Source organism: Geotrypetes seraphini, chromosome 3, assembly GCF_902459505.1.
Source record: "Geotrypetes seraphini chromosome 3, aGeoSer1.1, whole genome shotgun sequence".
In the NCBI taxonomy this organism is placed as follows: domain Eukaryota; kingdom Metazoa; phylum Chordata; class Amphibia; order Gymnophiona; family Dermophiidae; genus Geotrypetes; species Geotrypetes seraphini.
In genome coordinates this window covers 337665535-337678122 of record NC_047086.1, presented here as the reverse complement: position 1 = coordinate 337678122, position 12588 = coordinate 337665535, and the positions used below count along the sequence as shown (strand labels likewise).

At 42.9% G+C, this 12588-nt stretch overlaps 1 protein-coding gene across 1 annotated transcript in view; it reads left to right on the top strand.

The window, feature by feature from the left end:
• Positions 1–12588, top strand: part of CCT4 (chaperonin containing TCP1 subunit 4) — a 122281-nt gene that overhangs the window by 23215 nt on the left and 86478 nt on the right. The window contains exons 6-7 of the mRNA XM_033938228.1: positions 9377–9498; positions 9662–9794. Coding sequence (XP_033794119.1) covers positions 9377–9498; positions 9662–9794 — 255 coding nt within the window. The remainder of the gene's footprint in view (positions 1–9376; positions 9499–9661; positions 9795–12588) is intronic.

The following is a 12588-nucleotide window of genomic DNA, read 5'->3' as shown; positions in this document are numbered from 1 at the left end:
GATGTTGAATCCTTTTTTTAAAAAGTTTATCTCTGGAAAAGAAAGTGATGTAATTGCAGGTAAACAACAAAAATTTAACTTGATTTACTCATGAAACTAAAGATATCCACAAAAATGTGTATTCTAACTGAGGAATAAATTAGGACAGCTCTCACTTACACCTGTGTGTGATTTGAGCCACTTTTATCACATCAATGTCGGATTGAATGTCGGATAGTGCTAAAATCATATTACTGAATTCTAAGCACATAAGTTTGTTACTTATCTCGTCATATTGCTTGATAACTTATGCTGGCCCAAACTGCGTTGTAGTAATTAGCATATTCCCAATGTGACGGGTCCCGTTTTGCTGCAAATCGCGATTTCTTCAGGGTTTTTATTGTTGGGTTTTTGTCAGCATTTGGGCTCTTGTCCTGGGTGGTGACTCCTAATGTGGAACACATTAGGAGAACATGATTAGAACATCAGTTACTCAGCATTTTAAAGGTGGCTTACCTTACTTAAAACTCAGACATTTAGTTTGGTGTGCTCATGACTGCTGCGCTGAGGGTAAACACCATGGTGAGATAAAAAGAGCTGTCTGAGGCCTTCAGAAAGAAGATTATAGCAGCTTATAAGTCTGGTAAGGGATTTAAAAAGATCTTGAAAGAATTTAACATTAGCCATGCCACGGTCCGGAAAATAGTGTACAAGTGGAGGACTTTCCAAACAACTGCCAACATGCCCAGGTATGGCTGTTCAAGTAAGTTTACCGCAAGATGCTAAAAGAAGTCTCGAAAACCCTTAAAAATCATCACAGGACCTACAGCAGGATCTTGCTACTGTTGATGTGAAAGTGCATACCTCTACAATCAGAAAGAGACTGCAAAAGTTTAACTTGCATGGGAGGTGTGCAAGGAGGAAACCTTTGCTCTCTAAGAGAAACATCAAGGCCAGACTGAAGTTTGCCAGAGAGAACGTAGACAAACACTAGGACTTCTGGAATAGTGTTCTATGGACAGATGAGTCTAAAATTGAATTATTTGGACACCAGAAAAGAGCACATGTTTGGCATACACCAAATACAGCATTCCAGGAGAAGAACCTCATACCAACTGTGAAGCATGGAGGTGGAAGTGTCATGGTTTGGGGATGCTGCAGCAGGACCTGGCCAGCTCACCATCATAGAATCCACCATGAATTCTACTGTGTATCGGAGGGTGCTTGAGGAATATGTGAAACCATCTGTAAGAGAATTAAAGCAAAAGCGGAACTGGACCCTGCAACACAACAATGACCCAAAACATACCAGTAAATCCACCAAGAACTGGCTGAAAACTAAGAAATGGAGAGTTCTGGAGTGGCCAAGTCAAAGCCCTGAGCTTAATCCCATTGAGATGCTGTGGGGTAATTTGAAACAGGCTGTACATGCAAGAAACCCCTCAAACATCTCACAACTAAAAGAATTCTGCATTGAGGTGTGGTCCAAACTTTCCTCAGACCGATGTCAAAGACTGATAGATGGTTACAAGAAGTGTCTCACTGCAGTTATTTCAGCCAAAGAGGATAACAATAACTATTAGGGTGTAGGGTGTCCTAATTTATTCCTCAGTTAGAATACACATTTTTGTGGATATCTTGAGTAAATCAAGGAAAATTTTTGTTGTTTACCTGCAATTACATCATTTTCTATTCCATAGATTTAAAAAAAAAAAAATTGACATTTATATGTGAACATTTCTTAAGAAATAACTGAATATTTCATAGGATGTCCTAATTTGTTCACATGACTATATGTCCTTACCTTGGTGATCTTTTCTAGTAGATATGGATGTCGTTCTGAATCCCCACCTTGTTCTTCCTGCTCCTGCCTACTGTCTCATTCTATTTATGCTTCTCAAAGTTTGTATCTTGGATGCCAGTCAGCCCTAGGTCTATATAATATAGTGTCTACAGGAGTACTTCCTGAACTCATTTGATGCTTATGTTGGTTGTTGCTTGTTCATTGTGTGTTCAAGAATTAGTATGTTTGAGCAGAATAGTTGTTGGTTTGGGAAATTTCCCGTTTTCGTCCTTGACATAATGTCGATGGAGCTATTGTTTACTTGGGTACTTAACTGCAGGTGGCAATAGAGCTCCCAGTGAAATAGGAGGATCACAGAAAAAAATCAAGAGTGGATTCCTTCTGCATGTGGCTTGCGGCCATGGAGAAATAACCCATTTGTCCAGAATGGCACACCTATCTACTGGAAAAGATATTATCAAGGTAAGGACATAATCTCTTTTTCTAATGCAATAGGTATGTCATTCTGGAAGTATGGGTAATATCTTCATGCTCTTAAAACATGCAGAAGGAATCCATTCTACCTTTTGAATACCTTCTCTTTCACTAGAAGGCTCTGCTGCCCCCTTCAGTTTTTCCTTTTGCACATGAGCTGGAAAGAGTGTTTTTGATTTGTGCAGGGTCCATTGTGCTGGATGGGCACCTAAAAAAGCACACTTGTGCTGCACAGCACGTGAAGAGAGGGTGGGAGAGGTCAGCTTAGCCTCCCTTTTGCTCTCTAGGGCTTAGGAACCGTCAGGGGGTCCATCGGCTGGGAGTAAATCCCATCCAGATCCCTGGAATGGGGTCCTTCCCAATGCAGGAGTGTGGAGGCCATGGAGCCCAAGAGATACAAGCTGGAGTCATCTAAACGAGACACAGTGCTGCTTCATACAGCATTTTCTCCAGAATTTGTTAAACTGATGTGGAGAGCTTATCTGGATGGACAAGAACCCCAGAGGTGGTGTGCAGGGGGCCTGGGCTCCCAGAGTGCATCTACCTCAGTCTCGGAGCCTGGCCAGGATCCAGTTGGCCTTTCCAAGGGAGACTTAGACAATGAGGAGTCTGTTTATATGCCCAACGTTCAATTTGATGGAGACAAGAGACCCGAAGGCAGGAGATAACTGACAGGGCAGGGCTCCAAAATGACACACCTATCTCCTGCACCTCCCTACTATCTCTGTTGAGAAGTATAAAGAATGAACTATTGCTATAACACATTGGGGTTATACTTGAGCTTCTTAAATGTTTGCCATTAAACAATCAAAATAATGTTTAACACATTTATTATGATTTCAGAGCAGAACAGAGATGTAGTTTGGGGAGCTTCCCCATACCCCTCATTCACATGTTTTTGTATGGGGTTGTTGCCTGCTTTAGTATAAACTGAAGGGGGCAGCAGAGCCCTTTAGTGAAAGAGGAGGTAATCAAAAGCTGGAGTGTTCCTTCTGCACGGCTTACGAACATGGAGATATTACCAGTCTGTCCAGAATGACATACCTATCTACTAGAAAAGATATTAGCAAGGTAAGAATCTAATCTTTTTTATCAACAGTAACTAGTCGTTCTAAAAAGTTGGCACCAGCTGGCTGAAAATGCTGCAAAATCAACTTGGATGTGTCCATTCAATGTCATTTCTCATCAGCATTCAAACATTTGGGCACCCACTTGACTGACAGCTTCTGCATATTCAACTGCTCATGGATTATACACCCAACATGTTCCCTGGATATCTGTAGTGTCTCTACAATTGTTTTAGCCGATATTTGCCGATTTGCCAAAATCAAGTCATGGACATGGTCAACAATTTCAGGAGTTAACACTGTTTGAGGTCTCCCAGACCTTGTTGCATCTTTGGTCTCAGTCTCCATGTTGAAAATTTGCACACCACTTCACTGTGGATTTATGAGGATATTTGTCACTCAATCATATATTCATGGATTTCCTTAGGAGTTCTCTTCTGTAGGAATAGAAACATCATGTTGGCTTGGAGTTCCACACTTAAATTACACATGCTTTGTTGACATGGTTCAGTTGATCTGAAACAATGTCAAAACATTGCATTATGATTCTGCAAGTTGGCACTTTGTAAAATAAAATAACACTCACTTCAGCTACAACAGCAAAATAACGCTCAGAATTTAGGAACTTGATTGAGCTGAGAACTTTTCAGCACCCCTGTAACTCTATGTGCAGAATACTTAAGGATATGAATTTTATATTGAAATACAAGCCCTATCATTCTGACTTTGATTTCAAAACTGATGTATAATGTTTCACTGTAGGAAAGTTTGACATTGTAAAGTGGAAATTTACTATTACTACTACTACTTATTTCTGTTGCGCTACCAGACACATGCAGTGCTATACATTAAACATGCAAGAGGTGGTGCCTGCTTGAAAGAGTTTACAGTTTTAATTATAACAGACATATAGGACAAATGGTGAATATATGTATGTTTAGGTATGAAATTACAGAGGGAATGATGAAGTAGAGAGGGTATGGATCTACAGAGGAAATGGCAGATAAATTTCTGTGCTTTGCAAGTTGGTAAGGTTAGGACTTTGAAGAAGTGGGCTTTAAGCCTGTATTTGAATACCGCCGGGCAGGTTGTTCCTGGCATGCAGTGCAGCAAGGCAGGAAGGACTAGACAGAAGTTGGCAGTAGAGGAGAAGGGAACAGACGAGACTTACCCAACAATTGGAGTTCACTGGGTGGGGTATAAGGAGAGATGTTGAGGAGCCACAGAGTGGATACACTTGTAGATTAGTAAGAGGAGTTTGAACTGTATGTGGAAATGGACAGGGAGCTGATGAAGTGAATTGAGGAGAAGGGTAATGTGAGCATAATGACCCTGGCAGAAAACGAGCCATCCTGCAGAATTCTGAACTGATTCAAGGGGAAGATATGGCTTAGTGGAAGACCTTCAAGGAGTAAGTTGCAATAATGTAGGCGAGAGGTGACGAGTGTAGATGAAGGACTTGGCTACATATTAATAGAGGGAAGTCTGGATTTTAGTGACATTGTAGAGAGACAAGTTTTGGTGGTCTGTTAGATATACAAAGAGAAGGAAAGAGATGAGTCAAAAATATCTGAAGGTTGTGAGCTGTTGAGACAGGAAGGATGAGAGTGTTAACCTCCGAGATGAAGAAGGGAAGAGGAGGGTTTAGGAGGACAGATAAGAGTTCAGTCTTGGCCATGTTTAATTTTAGATGGGGGTGAAACATCCAGATAGCAATGTCAGCCAAGCAGGCTGAGACTCAAGCATGGATTGCTGTAGAAATTTCAGATATAGAGAGGTATATTTGTGAGTCGTCAGCATGGAGACGGTACTTGAAGCCGTGGGAGAAGATCAGAGTGCCAATGGAAGAAGTGTAGATGGAGAAAAGAGGTGCCAGGACAGAGCCATGAGGTATGCCGATCGATAACAGAATTGCAGTAGAGGAGGCTCCTCCAGAGCATACACTAAAAGTACAACAGAAAAGATAGGATGAAAACCATGAGCTAATAGAGCCCCGAAACCCAGAGGACAGCATATCAATGAGTAGGCGGTGATCTACAGTGTCAAAATGCTGTGATTAGATAAAAGAGAATGAGGTCAGAGTAGAGGCCTTTGGATTTGGCTAGGAGCAGGGCATTGGAGACTCTAGCAAGGACAGCTTTCATATAATGAAGAGGGCGAAAGCCAGATTGAAATGGGTCGAGGATAATTTGAGATGAAAGAAAGTCAAGACAGCGGTGGTAAGCAGCAAATTTGAGGAGCTTGGATACAAAGGGGAGAAGGGAGATGAGCGAAGGGGAGAAGGGTCGAGCAAAGGTTTTTTGTGTAGCATGTTTGAAGGCTTTGGGTACAGCAGTGGAGAGCGATAGGTTGAGGATATGGCAGATAGAGGGAATGACTGTAGGAGAAAGATGATCAGTAGTCGGGTGGGGATGGGATCAGATAAGCAGGTAGTGAGTTTGAAGGAGGAGAAAAAATGTGCATTTCAGAACAGGCGGCAGGGATTGATGGAGTGTTGGCAGGTTAGATAGGAGGAGTGAGAGGTGGAGGCAATATGGTAGAGAACTGAAGGTTAATCTTGTGAACCTTGTTGTGGAAATACTCGGCCTTAGTCTGGGAATCTAGCGAAGGAGGAGTTAAAAGTGAGGGCACTTTGAGTAGAGAGTTGATTGTGGCAAAAAGATGGTGAGGTTGCATCCATGAGAATCGTAGTTTTGCAATCAAAAGGGTGATTTGGAAGAAGGTTTGCAGAAAATTTGAAGTACAGAAAGTCAGCGTGAGCACAGGAACATCCAGTGACATTTCATTGATCAAGCACAGGAATGTATCAGATCTTGGCGGACAGCTAGGGCTGGGGTTTGGTGCACCTTACAGAGCATGATATGGGAGGAGTGAGGGTATCAAGAGTAGAGGAGAGAATAGTATTATAGGAAGAGATGTTTCATTGACAGATTTACATAGTGTAGTGTTTGCAAGGAGGGAGGAGACAGTGGCAGAGAGCATACACGGGTCAATAGCTTGAAAGTTCTTAAATCTATTGGTGAGGATTGGTTTTGTCTGTGGGCCAGGTTTATTTTTGAAGGTTATCAGATGATGGTCAAAGGGGAAGAATTGAGATGGAGAAGTCTAATTGGGCTATTAGAGAAAAGGCAGTGGCCATTCTGGTGTGTGGGGGAATTGGAGCACAGCTGAAGATTGAATGAGGATATCAGGGCAAGAAACTTTGATGTGTAGGAGTCAGAGGTGTCTTCAGCTTGAATGTTAAAATCACTAAGGATAAAGGAAGGAGACAGAGACAGGAGTCAAAGTCCGTGAGAAATGAAGATAGATATTTGTGAGGAGGTGGATAAATGACCTATTCACAGAGGAAAGGGAGTGAATAGACCTACGGAGTGGACTTCAAAAGAGGAGAAACAATGATATTGAGGAATGCAAAGAGGTTGAAATCTACAGAAGGGTGAGAGTAGCAGCCCAACAACTTCTCCACAACTTACTGGGCGAGGCGTATGGGAGAAGTGGTAGCCTCAATGACATAGGACAGCTATTGAAACAGTCTTTCAGGGGAGAGCCAGGTTTCATTAGTGCAAGCATGTAGAAAGAATGAGAGATAAAGAGATCATAGATGTAAGTGAGCTTGTTGAAGATAGTGGGCATTCCACAGGGCACATGAGAAGGGGAGAGGAACAGAAATAAGATTGGAGGAAGCTGTGGTGTGATTTGCATGAGTAGGGTGAGACTTTATAAGGAGGGCCAAGATTGGAGTCTATGTCCCCAGCAGTGAGCAAAGGGAGGAGCGGAAGAGTAGGGGTGTGTGATGAAGGTGAGATGTTGTCAGATAGGATGGGAGAAACTGTTGAAGCCTTAGAGTTGTGAAGAAGGTGGGCGATAGAAAGGATGGTGAGGTGGTGAATTCAAATAGTGGACAAGGTAGATTTGAGGACTTCAGTGGTTTAGGGTGGAGGGGAAGATTGAGTAAGGTCGATATTAAGAGAAGAAGGTGTAATGGAGCCATAATCTAGAAAAGGAAAATGATATCTGGCGAGAGGTTGATCAAGGTAGGTTGGGGATTATCTTGGGGAGTAATGGGAGGAGTTTGTACGTATATTGTAAGATTTGCTATGTAAGGAAGGTGGATGTGGTTGAGAGGTTACTTTGAAGTGACAGTAATCGGGGAAAGGGAATGGGTCTTCCAAACTGCCTTTTTTTGATTAAATATTCAAAATGATGGGCAGTAGAGCAGTGATTCCCAACCCTGTCCTGGAGGAACACCAGGCCAATCGGGTTTTCAGGCTAGCCCTAATGAATATGCATGAGAGAGATTTGCATATGATGGAAGTGATAGGCATGCAAATTTGCTTCATGCATATTCATTAGGGCTAGCCTGAAAACCCAATTGGCCTGGTGTTCCTCCAGGACAGGGTTGGGAACCACTGCAGTAGAGGATTAAGAGATTTGCCCAAGGTTACAGGAGTATCGCTTGGATTTGATCCCACAACCTCTGGGTGCAGAGGCAGCAGTTCCACCACCAAGCCAGCTAGTTTCGCAGTATAAGGAAGGGGTGACTTAGTGATAGTCAAGAGGGTCTCGGAGAAATTTTTGGAAATAGGAGTTTCAATTAGTGATATTTTCTTGTCAGGATCAGCGGGATGGCAATTTAATAGGAGTATAAATATAATGTGAGCCTAGGGATGGGAGGGGTGAGGGGCAGGGTGAGAGGGCTTAAGTAACAGAGATGTGTTTACAGTGTAGCTATGGGGTCAGTCCCAGAAACAAGCATATTCTGTATTTTTCGCTCAATAAGATGCACTTTTTCTTCCCCCAAAAAGTGGGTGGAAAGAAGGGTGCATCTTATGGAGCAAATACCCAACCCCCACCCCTGCGGTCCATGCTGCTCCATGAATGCCTTTAAAGCTGCAGGGAATGAAAGGATAAGAGAGCGTGTAGCAGAGGACGGTGTAACTTCATTCATACCTAGAAGAGAAGGAGTCAAAGTGAATGCATCTACACCAGCTCTCCTTATGGGAAGGGAAAAGAGGGAGCACAGGTAGAGCGGATGCTGCAAGCTTTACCTGCAGGAAGAGGAAGGGCACGGCGGCAATTATTTCCATCTGCAGGAGGAGGTACATGAAGAGCTATAGTAAGGAGAGGGAACGGCAAGTTGTGTTTTTTTCCTTCTATATGAGAGGGTACAACGCTCCTTAGCGGTGAGAGGGCGTGCGCACATGTGCTGAAAACCCCGGTTTTTCCATTTCTTGCAGAAATAATGCGTGTGCGGTGAGGAAAGGCACAACGCGAGCTATAGCTACTGCAGCCTAGGCAAGTGGTGAGAGGGGCTGGGGGGAGCGTGGCTGGACAGTAGATAAGCATGTGAATGGGTCCTTTGCTGGCCTCCCAACACTGTTGCATGTGGGCAGGGAGGGTTGTGTGAGTCCTAGCAGCTGCCCGTGCATACATCGTAGTTTCGTTTTACTGTCTCCTGTTTTTTTTCTGTTCGCTTTTTCACAAGGCCAGTGAGACTTTGAGTTTATACTAGCTACCTATACATTTTCTAAGTATTTTGGACCGCCAGAGGAACTAAAATAAGGTACGGGGGAGTTTGGGGTAGGTAGGGGGGTACGGGGGGCCCTGCCTGCCTTCCTTCCTGCCTGCCTCAGGATGGGGGGCCCTGCCTGCCTGTCCTGTGCCCTGTCTCAGCCTACCACTAGACCACCAGAGGGGGACAGGGTGCAGATCCTGGCAGGGAGAATTTGGTTCAGAATGGTTTTTTTCCTTGTTTTCCTCCTCCTGAATCTAGGGTGAGTCTTATGGTCAGGTGCATCTTATGGAGCGAAAAATACAGTACATTTTACTGAAGCATATTTACCAAAGCAGAGAGGAATGGCTACATTGATTACTGAGATAGGTAAGTCCTGAGGAAGCAAGGAGAAAGTTGGCTAGAGACACCTTTTTAAAGGTAGAGGAAAATCAGGGCTTTCAGGCAGGGCACTTGGAAATAATGAATTGCAGGTAACAGTAGTGCATCAAATAGTCATGCTTTACTCTCTTTTTTTTCTTTTACTTCTAAACTGTTTAGGTTGTATCACAGTACTCCAGTCTGCTTTCTCCAATGAGTGTTGATGCAGTGATGAAAGTGATTGACCCATCCACAGCTACCAGCGTGGATCTCAGAGACATTAAAATTGTCAAAAAACTTGGGTGAGAAACAGACCCATGACATTTCAAAATAAAGTATATATATTGTCTTTCAAATGCTTATTTGAAAATGTATATCTTTCTATTCTTAAAAAATGTGTTTTGCTGATCTGGTCTGCCTCCTAGATTGCTAATGAAGATATGCTTTACTGATTTATCTTTTTAGTGGCACAATTGATGATTGTGAATTGGTTGAAGGTTTAGTTCTTACTCAAAAATTGGCAAATACTGGTGTAACCCGTGTTGAAAAGGCAAAAGTTGGTCTCATTCAGTTCTGCTTGTCTGCTCCGAAGACAGATGTAAGTAAACCAAGTGTTTTGAAAACTGTTTCAGCACAAAATGCATTCCTAGGGCAGGTGGTTACATTTCATTTCAGCATGAAAGGTGCTGCTACTCTAGCAATAGTTACCTGTCCTTCTGCTTGGTTAATTAACTATGCTGTGCTCAGCACACTTTGTAATCTAATCTTCATTTTATATACCGAATCTACTCCCTAAGGAGCTTGACTCGGTTTACAGTTCGATAAAAAATGAAACATAACAAGTAAAAACTGTGGGATAAAAACAGAAATTGGTTAGATTAGATAGATGGAAAAAGTTAGAAAAAAGTATGTTGAATTGCTTAAAATTACTATACAACAGCTAGAATCAAATTAACTATTGTGAAAATAACCAGGTTTTTAAACTTTTTCAAAATTGAAATATTTGATCTACCAGTCTTAGAGAATCTAGAAGTCCATTCCAAATTCTCATCAATTTAAAAGTAAAAGATTTACTAAGCTTTCCAGTGCATTTAATACCTTTCAGAGAAGGAAATGCTAATTTGTGAATTGTTGTAGTTCTTGAATAGCATGATCTAAAGGAATTTCCATTAAGGGGAATCAAAGAGTCAAATATTCCTTAAGAGTTTGAAAACCACACATGCACACTTGAACTGTATCCTATAATGGACCGGAAGCCAATGGAGTAATCTGCTAGACCTTGATGGTTTCAGCAACTGTCTGGGGAACCATTTTAAGATGGAAGACTACATTAAAATTATTTTCATTTATTACATGGATGTCAAAGTCCCTCCTCGAGGGCCGCAATCCAGTCGGGTTTTCAGGATTTCCCCAGTGAATATGCATGAGATTATTAGCATACAATGAAAGCCCACAGTATACCCACAGTATTTGCCAATTTGCAAATAGATCTCATACATATTCATTGGGGAGGTCCTGAAAACCCGACTGGATTGCGGCCCTCGAAGAGGGACTTTAACATCCGACTTATTAGATCACAAATGAGGATAAATAGAACATTACACTTCTCTCTCCCTATTCGTGGGGGTTAGGGGCAGAGCCGGCCCACGAATAGGGAAAAAATTGTGAATAACTTTTGGCCGGCTCTGACCCACCCCCGGACCTTACCTGGTGGTCTAGCAGTGACGTGGAGCAGGAGCGATCTTCCTACACTCTGTGGTCTCAAGACTACAAAAGGAACTCCCTGTTGTAGTCTCTTGAGACCACGGGAACTCACAGCTCGGCTCTGCATGGGGCAGGAGTGTAGGAAGATCGCTCCTGCCCCGCATCACCACTAGACCACCAGGTGAGGTCCATGCTTCGATCACACCCCCCGCCGCCTCTGATCGCCTCCCTCCAAGTCCTGGGGCTGTTTTTTCTCGGGGAGGGGGGTCTGGGGTAAAAAATGCGGATAATCGAAACTGCGAACATCGAAACCGCGAATAGAGAGGGGGAAGTGTATTCCAATAAAGTACAAGAGACTATAAGTTGCAAAAAAGGTGTTTTCATTTTACATAAAGTAAAATTGACCTTTCTATAACATCCCACAGATCAATCCAGAGACTTGTGGATTGTATCCATCTACCAGCAGGTGAAGATAAAGCTCTGGTATTCTCTTTGTCATGTAGGACCCTGTGCAGAAGCCTCACTCTCAGTATTCTCTCTGTCCTGTGCGCCTCTGGTTTGGTGCTAGCTCCTGGCTTACTCACTAGAGCAGTCTACTTTGAGGGTTGAGCAGGCCTTGGTGGCTTCATGGTAAATCTGGTAGCACCAAAACCCTCCCCTTTTCTCTCCCCCCCCCCGGTCTGTTTTATGATCTGCTCCTTTCTTTTCGTAGTGCTGTAATCTACCTCTTTAAGACAGACAAATCCAAACAAACATCTAGAGAATGCAGTCTAATGCAGTGTTTCTCAACTCGGTCCTAGAGTACCCCTTGCTAATCAGGTCTTCAGGATATCAATAATGAATTTGCATAAACTTGATTTGCATACACTGCCTCCATTATATGTAAACTTCTTTCATGCATATTCATTGTGGATATCCTGAAAACCTGACTGGCAAGGGGGTACTCCAGGATCGAGTTAAGAAACACTGATCTAAAGGAGCTGGCCAGTTTTGGCTGTGGAGACATTATTTTGGCAACACAAGTTTATGCCTGCTGTACCTCTGGCAGAAACAAACATCTGGAGTGGTCAGTGACAGTCTTCTGGTTATAGCTGCTTTTGGTGAAATAGTGAAACACTCTGGTGTGGAAACCGGCAATTAGCATCAGGTGTCTGCAGCTCATTGGATTGGGTTTCTCTTTGTGGTTCCCCTCCAGTAGCTGTTACCTCTCCATCCCGCTCGGGCACATTGTCTGCTGTGCTGGAGGAAATTTTGGCAGGCTTTGCGTGCAGTTTTGCCTTTGCCATATTTGAAGCACTGACATGTGCTTCTCTTCCAGAACAGTTGGAATGGGGTTCACATGGGGGCTGAGAGCAATGTTAGAGATCCCTGGAACAGAGGGGAGGGGGGAGGGCAGGACTCTGCTTTGATCCCATTTTCACATGAGTCTGTGCTTTTGCTTTTTTTTTTCCCCCTTTTAATTTTTATTTATGAATTTTTATACATAATACAAAATGCCATATCTCAACCAAACAAAATAGTACAGATAATAGAAAGTCTTCCGTGTGGTTCCTTCACAGACTCTACCATTCAGAACAATAACAACCAGAACAAAAAAATCCCCCCCTCCCCTGCACTCCAGTGTCAAAAGATCAATGTAACACTTCGAGCTCTATGTGACAAACCATCCCAAACAGGAGCCCAAGTCC